This window comes from Balaenoptera physalus (assembly GCF_965194825.1).
Source record: "Balaenoptera physalus genome assembly, chromosome: 20".
Classification (NCBI taxonomy): Eukaryota; Metazoa; Chordata; class Mammalia; order Artiodactyla; family Balaenopteridae; genus Balaenoptera; species Balaenoptera physalus.
Genome location: NC_138901.1, coordinates 23,800,746 through 23,820,097, shown reverse-complemented (window position 1 = coordinate 23,820,097; position 19,352 = coordinate 23,800,746). Strand labels below are relative to the sequence as shown.

At 36.8% G+C, this 19,352-nt stretch overlaps 1 protein-coding gene across 4 annotated transcripts in view; it reads right to left on the bottom strand.

Annotated features, from left to right (window-relative positions):
* The window catches only part of SPAG9 (sperm associated antigen 9), a 155,284-nt gene that overhangs the window by 95,777 nt on the left and 40,155 nt on the right, over positions 1-19,352 (bottom strand). For all 4 annotated transcript variants that reach the window (XM_082440298.1, XM_082440299.1, XM_082440300.1 and 1 more), the window contains exon 2: positions 14,019-14,139. In XM_082440298.1, the coding sequence (XP_082296424.1) occupies positions 14,019-14,139 (121 nt within the window). The remainder of the gene's footprint in view (positions 1-14,018; positions 14,140-19,352) is intronic.

Below are 19,352 nucleotides of genomic sequence, written 5' to 3'. Positions count from 1 at the left end.
CAAGAGTGAGGAGATATGGGGATATGTACAGCTGATTCACTTTGTTATACAGCAGAAACTAACACACCATTGTAAAGCAATTATACTCCAATAAAGATGTTTAAAAAAAAAGGAGTGGAAATAAGAGAAACAGAGACTTAAAAAACAGTAGAAAAAAGAAGATAAACAAACTTAATAAACCTTTAGCCAGACTCATCAAGAAAAAAAGAGGGCCCAAATAAATACAATCAGAAATGAAAGAGAAGTTACAACAGATTCCACAGAAATTCAAAGAATCAAAAGTGACTACTACAAACAATTATAAGCCAACAAATTAGACAACTTATCTAAAAAATGGATAAATTCCTAGAAACATACAATCTTCCAAGACTAAATCAGGAAGAACTAGGAAATCTGAACGTACTGATTACTAGTAAAGAAACTGAATCAATAATAAAGAAAAAAGAAAAAACTTCCATGCAACAAAGCCCAGGACCAGATGGCTTCCCAGGGGAATTTTACCAAACATTTAAAGAAGAGTTAATACCTATAATTCTCAAAGGGCCTGCAAAAATTGAAGAGAAAGGGATGCTTCTAAACTCATTCTATGAGGCCAGCATTACTCTGATACCAAAACAAGACAAAGACACCACACCAAAAAAGAAAACTACAGGCCAATATCCCTCATGAACAATAGATGCAAAAATCGTCAACAAAATGTTAGCAAACCAAATTCAACAAGGCAATAAAAGAATCATACACAATGATCAAGTGGGATTTTTTTTCAGGGATACAAGAATGGTTCAATATAGGCAAATCAATCAATATGATATACCACATTAACAAAACAAAGAATAAAAACACATGATCACACATCTCAACAGATGCAGAAAAAGTATGACAAAATTCAACATCTATTTATGATAAAAACTCTCAACAAAGTGGGTATAGAGGAAATGTACCTCAACACAATAACGGCCATATATGACAAACCCACAGCTAACATCATACTCGACAGTGAAAAGCCAAAGCTTTTCCTCTAAGATCAGGAACAAGACAAGGATAGGTACTCTCACCATTTTTTTTTTTTTTTTTTGACCATGCTTTGCAGCATGCGGGATTCCTAATTTCCTGACCAGGATCGAACCCATGCCCCCTGCAGTGGAAGCTCAGAGTCTTAACCACTGGACTGCCAAGGAAGTCCCCACTCTCACCATTTTTATTCAACATAGTATTTGAAGTCCTAGCCACAGCAATCAGACAAGAAAAAGAAATAAAAGGCATCCAAACTAGAAAAGAAGTAGTAAAACTGTCACTATTTGCAGATGGCAGGATACTATATATAGAAAACCCTAAAGACTGCACCAAAAAACTATGAGAATAAGTGAATTCAGTAAAGTTGCATGATACAAAATTAACATACAGAAATTTTTTGCATTTCTATACACTAACAATGAACTATCAGAAAGAGAAATTAAGGAAACAATCCTATTTACAATTGCATGAAAAAGAATAAAATACCTAGGAATAAATTTAACCAAGAAGGTGAAAGACCTGTACTCTGAAAACTATAAGAAAGTGAAGACAATACAAATAAATGGCAATATATACTGTGCTCATGGACTGAAAGAATTAATATTGTTAAAATGTCCTTACTACCCAAAGCAATCTACAGATTCAATTCAATCCCTATCAAAATACCCATAGTGTTTTTCACAGACTAGAACAAATAATCCTAAAATCTGTATGGAACCAAAGAAAATCCCAAAGAGCCAAAGGAATCTTGAGAAAGAAGAACAAAGCTAAGGTATCATGTTTCCTGATTTCAAACCATACAACAAAGCTATAATAATCAAAACAGTATGGTACTGGCACAAAAACGAACACATATATCAATGGAACAGAATAGAGAACGCAGAAATGAACCAACACTTATATGGTCAATTAATCTACGACAAAGGAGGCAAGAATATACAATGCGGGAAAGACAGTCTCTTCAATAAATGATGCTGGGAAAACCGGACAGCTACATGTAAAAGAATGAAACCGGGGGCTTCCCTGGTGGTGCAGTGGTTGGGAATCTGCCTGCCAATGCAGGGGACACAGGTTCGAGCCCTGGCCTGGGAGGATCCCACATGCCGCGAAGCAACTAAGCCCATGCGCCACAACTACTGAGCATGCACGTCTGGAGCCTGTGCTCCGCAACAAGAGAGGCCACAATTGTGAGAGGTCTGCGCACCGCGATGAACAGTGGCCCCCGCTCGCCGCAACTGGAGAAAAGCCCTCGCACAGAAACGAAGACCAAACACAGCCAAAAATAAAAATAAATAAATTTATGGAAAAAAAAAAAAAGAATGAAACCGGACCATTTTCTTACATCATATACAAAAATGAATTCAAAATGGATTAAAGACTTAAATGTAAGACCTGAAACCATAAAATTCCTACAAGAAAACATAGGCAGTGTGCTCTTTGACATTGGTCTTAGCAATTTTTTCTTTATCTATCTCCTCAGGCAATGGCAACAAAAGCATGGATAGACAGTGGGGATATATCAAACTAAAAAGTTTTTGCACAGCAGAGGAAACCATCAACAAAACAAAAAGGCAAGCTACTGAATGGGAGAAGATATTTGCAAATGATATGTTAGATAAGGGGTTAATATCCAAAATATATAAAGAACACATAAAACTCAATATCAAAAAACCAAACAATCTGATTAAAAAATAAGCAGAAGGGGGCTTCCCTGGTGGCGCAGTGGTTGAGAATCTGCTTGCCAATGCAGGGGACACGGGTTCAAGCCCTGGTCTGGGGAGATCCCACATGCCGCGGAGCAACTAGGCCCGTGAGCCACAGCTACTGAGCCTGCGCGTCTGGAGCTTGTGCTCCGCAACGGGAGAGGCCGCAATAGTGAGAGGCCCGCGCACCGCAATGAAGAGTGGCCCCCGCTCGCCACAACTAGAGAAAGCCCTCGCACAGAAACAAAGACTCAACACAGCCAAAAATAAATAAATAAATAAATAATAAAATTTTTTTTTAAAAAAAGAAAAATAAATAAAAAAGAAGCAGAAGACCTGAACAGACATTTTTCCAAAGAAGACATACTGATGGCCAGTAAGCACATGAAAAGATGCTCAACATCACTAATCATCAGGGAAATGCATATCAAAACCACAAGGAGACATCATTTCATACCTGTGAGAATTGACTATTATCAAAAAGACAAGAAATAACAAGTGTTGGAAAGGATGTGGAGAAAAGAGAACCCTTGTATACTGTTGGTGGGAATGTAAATTGGTATAGCCACTATGGAAAACAGTATGGAGATTCCCCAAAAAATAAAAAACAGAACTACCATACAATCCAGTAATTCACTTCCGAATATTTATCTCAAGATAATGAAAACACTAATTCCAAAAGGTATATGTACCCTAAAGTTCATGGCAGCATTATTTACAGTAGCTAAGATATGGAAGCAACCTAAGTGCCCATCAACAGATGAATGGATAAAGAAGATGTGGCATATATATATATATATATATATATATATATATATATATATATATATATATGAAGTGGAATATTGCTCAGCCATAGAAAGAATGAAATCTTGCCATTTATGACAACATGAATGAACCTAAGAGGATATTACCCTAAGTGAAATAGACAGAGAAAGATAAGTACCATATGATCTCACTTATATGTAGGATCTAAAAAACAAAAGAAATATAACAAAACAGAAATAGACTCAGATACAGAGAACAAACTACTGTTTGCCAGAGGGAACGGTGGTAGCGGAGGAGTGAAATAAGTGAAGGGGATTAAGAGGTACAAACTTCCAGTTATAAAATAAATAAGTCATGGGGATGTAATTATAACAAAGAGAATACAGTCAATAATATTTTAATAAGTTTGTATGGTGACAGACGGTAACAACTTATAGTGGTGATCATTCTGTGATACATAAAAGTATCAAATCATTATGCTGCACACCTGAAACTAATATATTTTAAGTCAATTATACTTCAAAATTAATGAAATGGTAATAAGTTTCTCTAGCATAAGTATTATATACTTCCATCTTCCTCTTCACTGCAGTACAACTACTTAGTCTACTTACTTGAGGCCCTAAAATAATTTATTTCTCTATCCCATTAAAATTAAATAGGTTTTGGGACTTCCCTGGTGGCGGAGTAGTTAAGAATCTACCTGCCAATGCAGGAGACATGGGTTCGATCCCTGGTCTGGGAAGATCTCACATGCCACGGAGCAACTAAGCCAGTGCGCCACAACTACTAAGCCTGCACTCTAGAGTCCACGAGCCACAACTACTGAGCCTGCACACCACAACTAGTGAAGCCCGCACACCCTAGAGCCCATGTGCCGCAACTACTGAGCCCACGTGCTGCAACTACTGAAGTCCGTGTGCCTAGAGCCCATGCTCTGCAACAAGACAAACCACCGAAATGAGAAGCCTGCGCACAGCAACAAAGAGTAGCCCCCACTCACTGCAACTAGAGAAAGCCTGTGTGCAGCAACGAAGACCCAACACAGACACACACACACAAACACACAAAAATTAAATAGGTTTTTTCTTTTGTATAGTTACACCCAGATGTATTATACAAATCAAAACAAGACCACTAATATATTACCAGTTAACTAGTAGACAACCATATTCAAAAGAATATAATTCAAAGATAGTTCAAATATTAAGTTATCTACTTCTCCACTTATGAACTAGTAACTAGACAAATCAGGATGCCAATGAGAAACCCAAGGGATATCTTCTCAAAGTGGATGTTCACTGTATTCAACTCTACAAAACTAGGTAGGCTTTCAGACAGCCAAGGAAGAGTTTTGGTTGATTCTAGTTCTGAGACCAGCGGATAAACAGGCAATTAAAGGGGTCGGGGGTGGCCATAAAATGTAGTATATATCCATATAATGGAATATTATGCAGCCTTAAAAAGGAATTAAGTAACGATACACGCTACAACGCAGATGAACCTTATGCTAAGTGAAAGAAGCCAGTCACAAAAGACCATATATTATATGATTTCATTTATATGAAATTCCAGAATAGGCAAATCCATAGAGACAGAAAGTAGATTAGTGGGTACTAAGGGCTGAGGGAAAGCCAGGAACCATGAGTGCTAACAGGTATGGTGTTTCTTTTTGGAATGATGGTGTTCTAGAATTTGATAGTGATGATGGTTGTACAACTTTATGAATATACTAAAACCCATTGAATTGTATACTCTAAAATGGTGGATTTTATGGTATGGAAATTACATTTTTTTAAAGGGGCAGGAAGTATCATTCAAAGTCTATTCCTTAACATAAGCATCGGAAAATTGCATCTCAATTTAACAGTAACCTATTTTTTTAAAGTAAAAGTCAGGAAGTTAAGGGAACAAAAAAGAAAATCTCAACACTTAGTAAATGTTTGTTGAATAAATGAATGAACATTCAGTGAAGAGTTTTAAAGCGATAATAAAAATTAAACCAGAGTAACCTTGAAGTTATTAAAAAATCAGATGAGAGTACAAATCATAAATGCTATATTTTCATTAAAGTTTCCTCACCTTCTCTTCCTCAGGTTACTCACAGTAGAAAGAATAGGCACATGGTTGCTAAGCTTTAGTTACATTCCCTCCCTTGCCTCAACACTTTAGCAAAATCATGTACCATCTACTAAGGCTGTTAGGCCAAGGCAAAGACTAGCCGATACTAACCAAAGCAGTTTCTCTTTTTCTTGGGACACATAGCTAGACTACATAGCCCAGCCTCTGTAAGTGAGCTTCTAACTGGTTATACAGCCAATGACGTAGAAGTGAAAGCTATGTGTGCTACTCCTAGCCCTGGCCCAATAAAAACCTTCCACACACAATCCTCCATTCTCTTTCCCCTTCCTCCAACTCAATGTAGGTATGACAAACTTGGAGCAAAGTTGGAAAGGGCCTGTGTCTCCAAAGGAGCCACCCATGTATCAGAAACATCCAATTTAAATTTCACATAGGGAGGGAATTCCCCGGCGGTCCAGTGGTTAGGACTCAGCGCTTTCAGTGTTGTGGCCTGGGTTCAATCCCTGGTTTGGGAAGTAAGATCCTGCAAGCCATGCAGTGCAGCCAATCAATCAATTAAAGAAAGAAAGAAAGAAGGAAGTTTCACATGAACAAGAAATAACATAACATCTGAATCACTATATATGTCCTTTGCAGCTTGTTTGCTACAGCAACTAGAGTTACCTTAACTCATATATTAGCTTGTAAACACACATTAAAAACCTTTAAAAGGCATTCTAAATTATCAAAGGCGTGTCACTTCGTGGTGCTTAAGAATAGTTTATATCTTTGTTATTCTGGATGATTTTCTGAATGTTATTTTGGCCATTATTTTCTCCAACCTAACATCTCCAGCAAGTATCTTGACAGAAACTATCTATGACTTCCTACATTTCATGTTTTCTTTATTTGTACTGTGATTCTGAATATTAGTATTATATTTTTAGGTATATGAGTTAACCACCAAGATCATATAAAACAAATTCAGAACCTCTCACTCCTTTCTTAAAATACTTACATTAGTACAACAACACAGTCAATGGACTCAAGTTTTCTCAAGGCCTAAGTCACATGAGATGGTATAGTGTTTAACTGAAAAGTACCTTTAAATGCTGGGAAGAGCCTTATCTTCAAAGCCCTGAATGCCACCCAGTAATCAGTAAGGGGAAAAGAAAAGAGAAGTAGAAGGGAAGGGAAAGTTGGGAAAGAAAGGCCCACCTGGGCAAAGATGGTAGACATCCCCCAAAACCTCAAGTATCATAAAGTTAACCTATACCTATACTGTTGTATTATACCTGAAATGTTTAAACAAGAAAAAATCGTTTCTTGTTTAATAGTTCCCATGTGAACCCAAACCTCAAAATGATCTCAGGAAAAATTCTAAAATCATATGATTTTACTCAAACTAGCTACAACCTGAGATTAACTTGAAATAAACAAGATTCTGCTCATCCTTCCTATCCCCAAACAACAGATAATCTGCCAATTTTTTTAAGCTAATATTCTAGGGAGAAAAAAAAATCAAACAAATCAAGGCACTGAAAACTATAAGGGGGTAGGGGGAAAGATAAAAGAAGAATCAAAAGACTAATTCAAAATGTTCCCCTTATAATAGCTAATGAAGATACTTCAGCCTCATTTTAAATGCTCTTTCTTTCCATTCATCTTTCCAAAGAGCAAGAGGATATGATTAAGGCAGGAAGAGCCACCTGCTCTACCTGCTCAAAATCAGAGCTTACCTCCTTAGATTGATGGCCTTTGCCAAGTTTGGAACACCTTCCATCTCTGTTGTCTTCTGCCCCATCAGACTGCTGATAGGCCTATGGGGGGAAGAAAGAGAAACAGACCTTCTAGAATGCCATATTCAACTTGTTATTTGCCTTCTCAAAAGGAATCATCAGTTCTTACTAATCGAGGAAGGCAGATAATCCAACTGCTACTTGGCCTCAGAAGACTGACATTGGTCTTTCAGAAGCTTTCCTTAAACAATTTAGCATCAAACGTCTCAACAGGTAAGCAAGAATCAAGTGCTCACTTAAGAGCAAATAAATCACAAACACAACCACATCAAAACAGCAATAAAAACCTCTGCTCTGCCAACTAAGTCCTTCACCATGTCCCTAAACTTAAAAAGATTTTTCAGACAGACATTATATGCCACCTAAAGTCTATGTAGGGAGAGTCCATGCTTTCCCTCAGCACATATTCCTATGTATCACCTTCATGGTCAAGAAATACTTCCTCATGATCAACCAAAAACAACAAATTCATTTTCTCTGATTTAATCTTCCAAATTTACAAAAAAACAACTTGGTATCTCCCTTACTCATTCCTTTATGTTTGAAGAATAACCAAATCACTCATGTTTATTCTGTTCTCTAAGCTAAATCACCATCAATCCTTTAACTCTTACTCATACAATAATTTTCCATGAAACCTTTAGTTCTAGATATTAATTATGAACTACAACCTTAAGTTTCTCAATAAATAACACTAGGTTACAGAAATGAACAGTCCAAATACAGATAATAAAACATAAAACAGATCTGAAGACCACATAGATATTACCTAATGAAGCAGAAGTAATAAAATGTTAGTGTTTGCATAAATTATCTTGTGCCTAATTATCTGCTTTCCCTCTCATACACAAGCTCTTTAAAAAAAATCCTTGGACTTCCCTGGTGGCACAGTGGTTAAGAATCTGCCTGCCAATGCAGGGGACACGGGTTCAAGCCCTGGTCCGGGAAGATCCCACATGCCGCAGAGCAACTAAGCCCGTGCGCCACAACTACTGAGCCTACGGTCTAGAGCCCGTGAGCCACAACTACTGAGCCCACGTGCCACAACTACTGAAGCCCACGTGCCTAGAGCCCGTGCTCCACAACAAGAGAAGCCACCGCAATGCAAGGAAGAGGAGCCCCCGCTCGCAGCAACTAGAGAAAGCCCAGGCGCAGCAACAAAGACACAACGCAGCCAAAAATAAATAAATAAATAAAATTTTTTAAAAAATCCTTAAAGTTTATTAAATATACAGATATTCTTAATATCACAAAGATATTAGATTCAAGTTAAATGAACTAAAAAACTAACTTTCTATATAACAAATTTTATTTTTGTAACTTTTTAAAATAAGGAGATATAAATCTGAATCTCCTAAAGCTGCCTTAATAAGAAGTATGCTTTCAACAAAAATATAAATCATCAGTTGTCTACCTTCATCATTCTAAAAATAATGTAGAAAGGGACTGCCTCTTGACAAGATAAAATTAAAATGAAAGAAGTAACCTATTACAGTATTGTGGAAATTCTGAGAGTATTAACATTCTTTGCCAATTGCAAAGTACAGTAAAGGAGCTAATGCTAATAAAGCTTTTTATTGGTCTGAAGGTATTTTTTAAAATAACTTAAAAAATAATGACAGAAAATATTTAGACCCTCTCAACTATTAACTTTGGTGTGAAGCTATACCTGTTAACTGAAAAAGATTATTTTTCTTCTGTGTTGTGAAAATTCTCAATTTATCAACCACATCACTAACACAGCCCTTGCTTATAAATAACTCCCAAATCTGAAGTATGTTTTAAGCCATTTATTCCTTTAAAATTAAAAACATGTTTATGATTATACTACCTTCCCATTATTTTCCATCTAATGGTGTGCTAATTCTTATGACCAAAAAGGAGAGTTTTCCTTCCAATAATGTGTTTCAAGGTACAGGCTTGAAGGTGTTTTATTAGACTAACATCTATACTAAGTTTAAAAAGCAAGTGAATGTTATATGGGAGATGGGAAGTGTAGAAAAGTCAGAGTATAAAACTCTACCACAAATATCTTCAGGTGTCAAAAATATTTTTCCATTTAACTTATTTATTTGGCTGCATTGGGTCTTCATTGCTGCTTGCGGGCTTTCTCTAGTTGCAGCGAGCGGGGGCTACTCTTCGTTGCGGTGCTCAGGCTTCTCACTGTGGTGGCTTCTCTTGTTGCAGAGCACGGGCTCTAGGCGCACGGGCTTCAGTAGTTGTGGCTCGTGGGCTCCAGAGCGCAGGCTCAGTATTTGTGGCACACGGGCTTAGCTGCTCCGCGGCATGTGGCATTTTCCTGGACCAGGGCTCGAACCCGTGTCCCCTGCATTGGCAGGCGGATTCTTAACCACTGAGCCACTAGGGAAGTCCCCACTTAATTTTTAAAAATGTATTTTCATTCAAAGGAAGAAAGGGCAGATTCGGAGATTATTTAAGTAGCTTAAAATCACTGCCATCTAAATCTTGCCATCTTCTCCACAATTCAAGGAAAAGGTCATCTCTTATAAACTCAAGTAGCTTGAGGGCAACAGAATTTTCCCAAGAGAAAATCAAATAAATAATAAATGGTTTTACATCACCTCTGGGTGCTAATATGTTGTAAATAATGATTCAAATTCATAAGTTATGATAAATAATGTGGGATTTGCTACTAATTCTTCCTTCTCCAATTCTGTTCACATAAAAAATGACCAAACACTACTAAATACCAAGAACCACTACAATGTTCATATTCCTTGCCCTACTTCTGTAACTATATCCTAAGAAAATTACCAAAAAGGGCAATCTACATGTGTGAAAAAATATTCACTGTAATACGATTCACTACACTGGAAAAAATGTCCAACCAACCAACAGAAATTTTTTGAGTTTTTTAAAAAATTCGCCTGTATTTATTTTTACCAATTCATTCATTCCTTAATTCCACAAAGGATTTGAGATAGTTTACAAGAACATATCTTAACAATTCATTATATATGTATAAAATGTGGAAGAGGAAAACAACAATTTAAATATGCCACCCAAGTAAGGCCCAAACCAGTTGTTATGGTTGTACTTCAAAATTTGTTCTGAGTTTCTGAGTAGCCAAGTTAAAAAACCAAAGTAGCCATTAAATAATTCTCACTAGAGAAAAGGACAAAGCACAGTTCCTCAGGGAAAACAAGAATTGTTAATAGACGGCATAGCTTCTGGATGATGGGTGTTGACACACATTTAAAAAATAAAGATTATACAATAAGGAAAATACTTATGATAATGTTAAAGGAAAGATGCAAAATATATACACTCTGCAGTGATATAAAAGCATGGTACATATGGAAAAGACGAGACGGTCATACACATAACCTTTTTCCCCACAAAACTATGATTTCTTTGACTGTAATGACCATATCATATTCTTCTGTGCCAAAACCATGCCTAGAGGCTGAATGCTAGGCAGATAGTAGTAGTTTTTTATTTTTAGCATATTAAAATGTCTATATTTACTTAACATAGTATTTGGCTTACAAGAACAGAAATAATCAGTATATAACAGAAATAATGAATATAAAAAGTATTTTCTGATGAAGAACTCATTGCTGCCACACTATGAATGGCAAGGTTGATTGCTTACACCTTACACAGCTGAAAAGCACTAAAGGCCTCAATCCACAACTTCCTTATTCCACGCCACATATATTTCAGATTCTTCCTTAAGCCTTACAAGATGTTAACTACCAAGAAGTATTACTATTATACCCAGATAAGGAACAATATGTGGCCTTTTAAAAATTGCTTTATTTATGTTGGAAAAGCCAAAATAATTCTTATGTAGTTCAAATTTTGAAAAGAGAGGAACCAGAAATCTCCAAAATCAAACATGACCATAAAATTATAACAAATTTTTTATATCATCAAAAATTTTAAAATCATACCACAGCAACCTGATAGATTCCGTACTATTAAAAGCTGTCAAGTGTGTTCTTTAATTCAGTTCCTATTTCTTGACTTTTTCTTGCTTCTCAAATAGCAAGTAACTACAACCAAAATTTCCCCTTTTAACATAAGAAGTAGTCCCAAAGCAGAACTTGGACTTTCATTGTGGCTACTTTTTAAAAGGGATATGTGCCCTAAAACACATCAATCAGAACTGACAGTCTTTTAAAGTTAAAGACTCTAACATATTTATAAAAACAAACATGGAAATTGGACGATATTGTTATCATACAGTACTCAAAAAATAGCACTAAACACAAAAAACTGCATGCATCCTTCCTCTCCATAGGTATCATCATCAGTAATTTCTTTGGCCTTAAATGCTTATTTAAATACAGATGTTCAGAACACTAAAAAACACATTTAAAACATTTAAAAAGTTAAAAAACAATGTTGGGTTACAATAAATCTAATAAAAATCACTATACAGTCTTAAAAAACCAAAATTACAATATTAAAGTCCAGATATTCTGTATCCTATCATACATAAAAAGAATTAATATACTCTGACATACATTCATTTAAATATATTTTCATCTTTTTAAAAAACATATTCCCAGGCCGGTTTTTCCAATAGGATAGGGCACTGATGATACTTAAAGATTACCTCCTACCACAACCTTTTTAAAAAATAAAGGGGCTTTCTTTGATTCATATTGGTGATCTGGGGAAGGGAAAACTAAGGCGGTAAAATGAAAAAAGTCAAACTATTTCCACCAACCCCCCACAATTTTTTTCAGATGTTTAAAATGTGGTAAAATAAAGACTCAGAAGAAAATTTTTAGACATATTTAGATTTCATATTATATTCATTTAGAAAAAAATAGAAGAGCGAGGAAAACAATTAGATGGAAAAGAGAAAAAGATGCCAAAGTATCAAAGGAGAAGGGAGTAAGTTCCAAAGCATAAATAAAAGGAGACTCATTATAGCCTTAGCTCATGGACCAAGAGATTTTCAGCTTTGTGCATCTCAATGGTCAATTCTGATTAACCAGTTTTAAGTTCTTTAACTGTTACTCAGACAACAAGATTTATTTCAAAATGGAATAGCAGGGGGAAAAAGGGGGATAGCAGACATCCAGAGGGAGAAATTCTTGAAATAATATTATATTAATAACAAAAATAAAGTTCTCAGATCAAATATAGCTCAAGACCATATCCAATACTTGGTGAGTAATTTACTCATCCCTTCCATAGAGAATTATCAATTATTTTTAAATGACACCTTATTTTTAAAAAATTATTTTGAATTAAAATAGGAAACATGGTAATCAGTACTTCTGAGAGAGAAATGAGAGAATGGACACCAAAGAACATGACAATTCCAAAAAAGGTAGGTATGACTCATTGGACTGGATAACGATCTTAATTTAAAAAGCTACTATATCAAGTACAAGGTAATTCTTCCTTTAATATTTTCCTATCATAGAAGCAGATTATTTAGAGCATCAAAAGATTCTAGACAAGGAGTTCCTTTCTAAGTCAAAAGAAAATTTCCTTATCCAAAACTTGATACTCCTCAGAAGTCAAGAGGTAAACGTACTTGGTACAAGAATGAGGTTGGTTCTGTCACAACTGCACCTTCAGTGCTTTGTTCTAAAATACTATATAGTCCCTGATATGAAAACGCAATCAAGTTAGGATTCACTGTTAACAAAGGAAGGATACAGCACTCTAGGTATCTACAAGCCTAAAAGAACAAAGACATGACACATGGCTCGTTTTGTCTCACTCTGGTGGCATTCCATTACCAAATATCCATTGGCTCCCTTCTATGACATCTGCTTAATAGCCATTTGAGTTCTCCTTGAATTCTAGAATGCCAAAACTCCAGATTCCCAGTGATTCTAGGTTTAGCTCTATTGGACTCTTCCAGAGTCCTAAAGGGAGCAGCCAGTTATCATACACACTCTAAGCCTGGTAGTGAAGGTTATCCTTCATGAATGCCAGTCCTTTTACAGCAGGTGTCACTATGTAACCTTCATGGGTGGTATGGGAAGAGTAACTGCAGGCCATCTAGAAGTTTACAATCCTGGGAGGGAAAACTGGAGAGTGATCTCCCTGAATCAAACATGAAAATATGCCATAAAGTTTCTTTTTTGAATTTTGACTTAATTAGGTCCACTTTCATTAGACAAAAAGGGGAAGAAGTCCTTGGAATTTGAAACAATAACTATTTTTGAATCAAGAATATATGAAATTATATTAAAAATGAAATGATTCTGAAAAACGTTGTTCTATTCCCCTAAATGTCCTCAGTTTTCCATTAGAAAGGAATGAAAAAGAATTCAGTAAATTTCTTATACATACTTCAAAGCTAAAGTTTCTCTTATATTTTTAAATTTCAAAGCAACACAGAAACCAACGGAACTTTCTGTAACTGATCAAAATTTGAAGAAATGATTCACATGTACACACCCCAGAATCCTGCACAATGGATACAGCGTAATGTTAACTACTATACAATGTAAGCTACAAACAAAAGCTGAGAGCTAAATTGAAGAAGAGAGTCTTATAGGTGTCTGACTTAGTAATTTCTGCAGACATGGGTACCACATGAAAATGTGAACAATAAAGAATAAACCAAGCTCCCAGGTCTCACTCTTCAGTGTGGGGTGACAATTCCAAGCATATATCTGGAACCGTAGTCAAATGTCAGGATGAGTCATTCCACCCTTTAACATATTTTACTTACTCTGGTCAGCATAGTTTTTGGCCTTGAGTTCAAGTTGTCTTGTTTGAGATTCTAAAGATTCCACTCTGGTCTGTAAATCCTTTTTTTCCTGTTCTTGAGAGTCTTCAAATTCAATGAATTTCTAATAAAGAAGAAAAATACATTATTTTCATTAGATAAATGAAAAATTTTTAACATTATAAACCCATGTTTCTTGGTATCAAGAATCACAACTAGGCATTAACTACTCAAGAAGATCTCAGAATCATGAACTTAGGTTGATTTTTAGTTTCTCTATAAAAATTAAGGTTTAGGGGACTTCCCTGGTGATCCAGTGGTTGAGACTCCATGTTTCCACTGCAGGGGACATGGGTTCGATCCCTGGTCAAGGGAACTAAGATCCTACATGCTGCACAGCACAGCCAAAAAATTAAAAAAAAAAAAAAAAGTAATAATTACGGTTTAAAATCTCCAAATATAGAAGGCAAAAGATGACAAAATAATATTTATGAAAGTGTCTCCAAATATAGAAGGCAAAAGATGACAAAATAATATTTATGAAAGTGTTTCCACTTCATTATAATAGGCATTCCAAAGAAAATACATAGAGATTGGTTCAAGATGGCGGAGTAGAAGGACGTGCTCTCACTCCCTCTTACAAGAACACCAGAATCACAACTAACTGATGAACAATCATCGACAGGAAGACACTGGAACTCACCAAAAAAGATACCCCACATCCAAAGACGACGGAGAAGCCACAATGAGACGGTAGGAGGGGCAAAATCACAATAAAATCAAATCCCATAACTGCTGGGTGGGTGACTCACAAACTGGAGAACACTTATACCACAGAAGTCCACCCACTGGAGTGAAGGTTCTGAGCCCCACATCAGGCTTCCCAATCTGGTGGTCCGGCAACGGGAGGAGGAATTCCTAGAGAATCAGACTTTGAAGGCTAGCGGGATTTGATTGCAAGACTTCGACAGGACTGGGGGAAACAGAGACTCCACTCTTGGAGGGCACACACAAAGTAATGTGCTCGTCGGGACCCAGGGGAAGGAGCAGTGACCCCATAGGAGACTGAACCAGACCTACCTGCTAGTGTTGGAGGGTCTCCTGCAGAGGCGGGGGGTGGCTGTGTGTCACCGGGAGAACAAGGACACTGACAGCAGAAGTTCTGGGAAGTACTTCTTGGTGTGAGCCCTCCCAGAGTCTGCCATTAGCCCCACCAAAGAGCCCAGGTAGGCTCCAGTGTTCGGTCACCTCAGGCCAAACAACCAACAGGGAGGAAACCCAGCCCCACCCATCAGCAAACAAGTGGATTAAAGTTTTACTGAGCTCTGCCCATCAAAGCAACAGCCAGCTCTACCCACCACCACTTCCTCCCATCAGGAAACTTGCACAAGCCTCTTTGATAGACTCATCCACTAGAGGGCAGACAGCAGAAGCAAGAAGAACTACAATCCTGCAGCCTGTGGAACAGAAACCACATTCACAGAAAGACAGACAAGATGAAAAGGTGGAGGGCTATGTACCAGATGAAGGAACAAGAGAAAACCCCAGAAAAACAACTAAATGAAGTGCAGATAGGCAACCTTCCAGAAAAAGAATTCAGAATAATGATAGTGAAGATGATCCAGGACCTCGGAATAAGAATGGAGGCAAAGATTGAGAAGTTGCAAGAAATGATTAACGAAGACCTAGAAGAATTAAAGAACAAACAAGCAGAGATGAACAACACAATAACTGAAATGAAAAATACACTAGAAGGAATCAATAGCAGAATAACTGAGGCAGAAGAACGGATAAGTGACCTGGAAGACAGAATGGTGGAATTCACTGCTGCGGAACAGAATAAAGAAAAAAGAATGAAAAGAAATGAAGACAGGGCTTCCCTGGTGGTGCAGTGGTTGAGAATCCTCCTGCCAATGCAGGGGACACGGGTTTGAGCCCTGGTCTGGGAAGATCCCACATGCCGCGGAGAAACTGGGCCCATGAGCCACAACTACTGAGCCTGCGCGTCTGGAGCCTGTGCTCCGCAACAAGAGAGGCCGCAATAGTGAGAGGCCCGCGCACCGCGATGAAGAGTGGTCCCCGCTCGCCGCAACTAGAGAAAGCCCTCGCACAGAAACGAAGACCCAACACAGCCAAAAATAAATAAATAAATAAATAAATTTTTTTTTAAAAAAAGAAAAAGAAATGAAGACAGCCTAAGAGACCTCGGGGACAACATTAAACACAACAACATTTGCATTATAGGGGTCCCAGAAGGAGAAGAGAGAGAGAAAGGACCAGAGAAAAAATATGAAGAGATTATAGTCGAAAACTTCCCTAACATGGGAAAGGAAATAGCCACCCAGGAAATAGTCCAGGAAGTGCAGAGAGACCCATACAGGATAAACCCAAGGAGAAACACGCCGAGACACATAGTAATCAAATTGGCAAAAATTAAAGACAAAGAAAAATTATTGAAAGCAGCAAGGGAAAAACGACAAATAACATACAAGGGAACTCCCATAAGGTTAACAGCTGATTTCTCAGCAGACACTCTACAAGCCAGAAGGGAGTGGCATGATATATTTAAAGTGATGAAAGGGAAGAACCTACAACCAAGATTACTCTACCCGGCAAGGATCTCATTCAGATTCAATGGAGAAATCAAAAGCTTTACAGACAAGCAAAAGCTAAGAGAATTCAGCACCACCAAACCAGCTCTACAACAAATGCTAAAGGAACTTCTCTAAGTGGGAAACACAAGAGAAGAAAAGGACCTACAAAAACAAACCCAAAACAATTAAGAAAATGGTCAAAGGAACATACACATCAATAATTATGTTAAACGTGAATGGATTAAATGCTCCCACCAAAAGACACAGGCTGGCTGAATGGATACAAAAACAAGACCCATATATATGCTGTCTACAAGAGACCCACTTTAGACGTAGGGAAACATTCAGACTGAAACTGAGGGGATGGAAAAAGATATTCCATGCAAATGGAAATCAAAAGAAAGCTGGAGTAGCAATATTCATATCAGATAAAATAGACTTTAAAATAAAGAATGTTCCAAGAGACAAGGAAGGACACTACATAATGATCAAGGGATCAATCCAGGAAGGAGATATAACAATTATAAATATATATGCACCCAACATAGGAGCACCTCAATACATAAGGCAACTGCTAACAGCTCTAAAAGAGGAAATCGACAATAACACAAAAATAGTGGGGGACTTTAACACCTCACTAACACCATTGGACAGATCATCCAAACAGAAAATAAATAAGGAAACATAAGCTTTAAATGACACAATAGACCAGATAGATTTAATTGATAATTATAGGACGTTCCATCCAAAAGCAGCAGATTACACTTTCTTCTCAAGTGTTCATGAAACATTCTCCAGGATAAATCATATCTTGGGTCACAGATCAAGCCTCAGGAAATTTAAGAAAATTGAAATCATATCAAGCATCTTTTCTGACCACAACGCTATGAGATTAGAAATGAATTTAAAATGTAAAAAGGACAAACACATGGAGGCTTAACAATACGTTACTAAATAACCAAGAGATCACTGAAGAAATCAAACAGGAAATCGAAAAATACCTAGAGGCAAATGACAATGAAAACACGATGATCCAAAACCTATAGGATGCAGCAAAAGTAGTTCTAAGAGGGAAGTTTATAGCTATACAAGCCTACCTCACGAAACAAGAAACAGCTCAAATAAACAATCTAACCTTACACCTAAAGGAACCAGACAAAGAAGAACAAACAAAACCCAAAGTTAGCAAAAGGAAAAAAATCATAAAGATCAGAGCAGAAATGAATGAAATAGAAACAAAGAAAACAATAGCAAAGATCAATAAAACTAAAAGCTGGTTCTTTGAGAAGATAAACACACTTGATAAACCATTAGCCAGACTCATCCAGAAAAAGAGAGAGAGGACTCAAATCAATAAAAGTAGAAATGAAAAAGGAAAAGTTACAACAGACACGGCAGAAATACAAAGCATCCTAAGAGACTACTACAAGCAACTCTATGCCAATACAAGGGACAACCTGGAAGAAATGGACGAATTTTTAGAAAGGTATAACCTTCCAAGACTGAACCAAGAAGAAACAGAAAAAATAAACAGACCAATCACAAGTAATGAAATTGAAACTGTGATTTAAAATCTTCCAACAAACAGAAGTCCAGGACCAGATGGCTTCACAGGTGAATTCTATCAAACATTTAGAGAAGAGCTAACACCCATCCTTCTCAAACTTTTCCAAAAATTGCAGAGAAAGGAAAACTCACAAACTCATTCTATGAGGCCACCATCACCCTGATACCAAAAGCAGACAAAGATACTACAAAAAAAGAAAATTACAGACCAATATCACTGATGAATATAGATGCAAAAATTCTCAACAAAATACTAGCAAACAGAGTCCAACAACACATGAAAAGGATCATACACCATGATCAAGTGGGATTTATCCCAGGGATGCAAGGATTCTTCAATATACGCAAATCAATCAATGTGATACACCATATTAACAAATTGAAGAATAAAAACCATATGATCATCTCAATAGATGCAGAAAAGGCTTTTGACAAAATTCAACACCCATTTATGATAAAAACTCTCCAGAAAGTGGGCATAGAGGGAACCTACCTCAACATAATAAAGGCCATATACGACAAACCCACAGCAAACATCATTCTCAATGGTGAAAAACTGAAAGCATTTCCTCTAAAATCAGGAAAAAGACAACGATGTCCACTCTCACCACTATTATTCAACATAGTTTTGGAAGTCCTAGCCATGGCAATCAGAGAAGAAAAAGAAATAAAAGGAATACAAGTTGGAAACGAAGTAAAACTGTCACTGTTTGCAGATTACATGATACTATACATAGAGAATCCTAAAGATGCCACCAGAAAACTACTAGAGCTAATCAATGAATTTGGTAAAGTTGCAGGATACAAAATTAATGCACAGAAATCTCTTGCATTCCTATTCACTAATGATGAAAAATCTGAAAGAGAAATTATGGAAACACTCCCATTTACCATTGCAACAAAAAGAATAAAATACCTAGGAATAAATCTACCTAGGGAGACAGAAGATCTGTATGCAGAAATCTATAAGACACTGATGAAAGAAATTAAAGATGATACCAACAGATGGAAAGATATACCATGTTCTCCGATTGGAAGAATCAATATTATGAAAATGACTATACTACCCAAAGCAATCTACAGATTCACTGCAATCCCTATCAAATTACCAATGGCATTTTTTACAGAACTAGAACAAAAAATCTTAAAATTTGTATGGAGACACAAAAGACCCCGA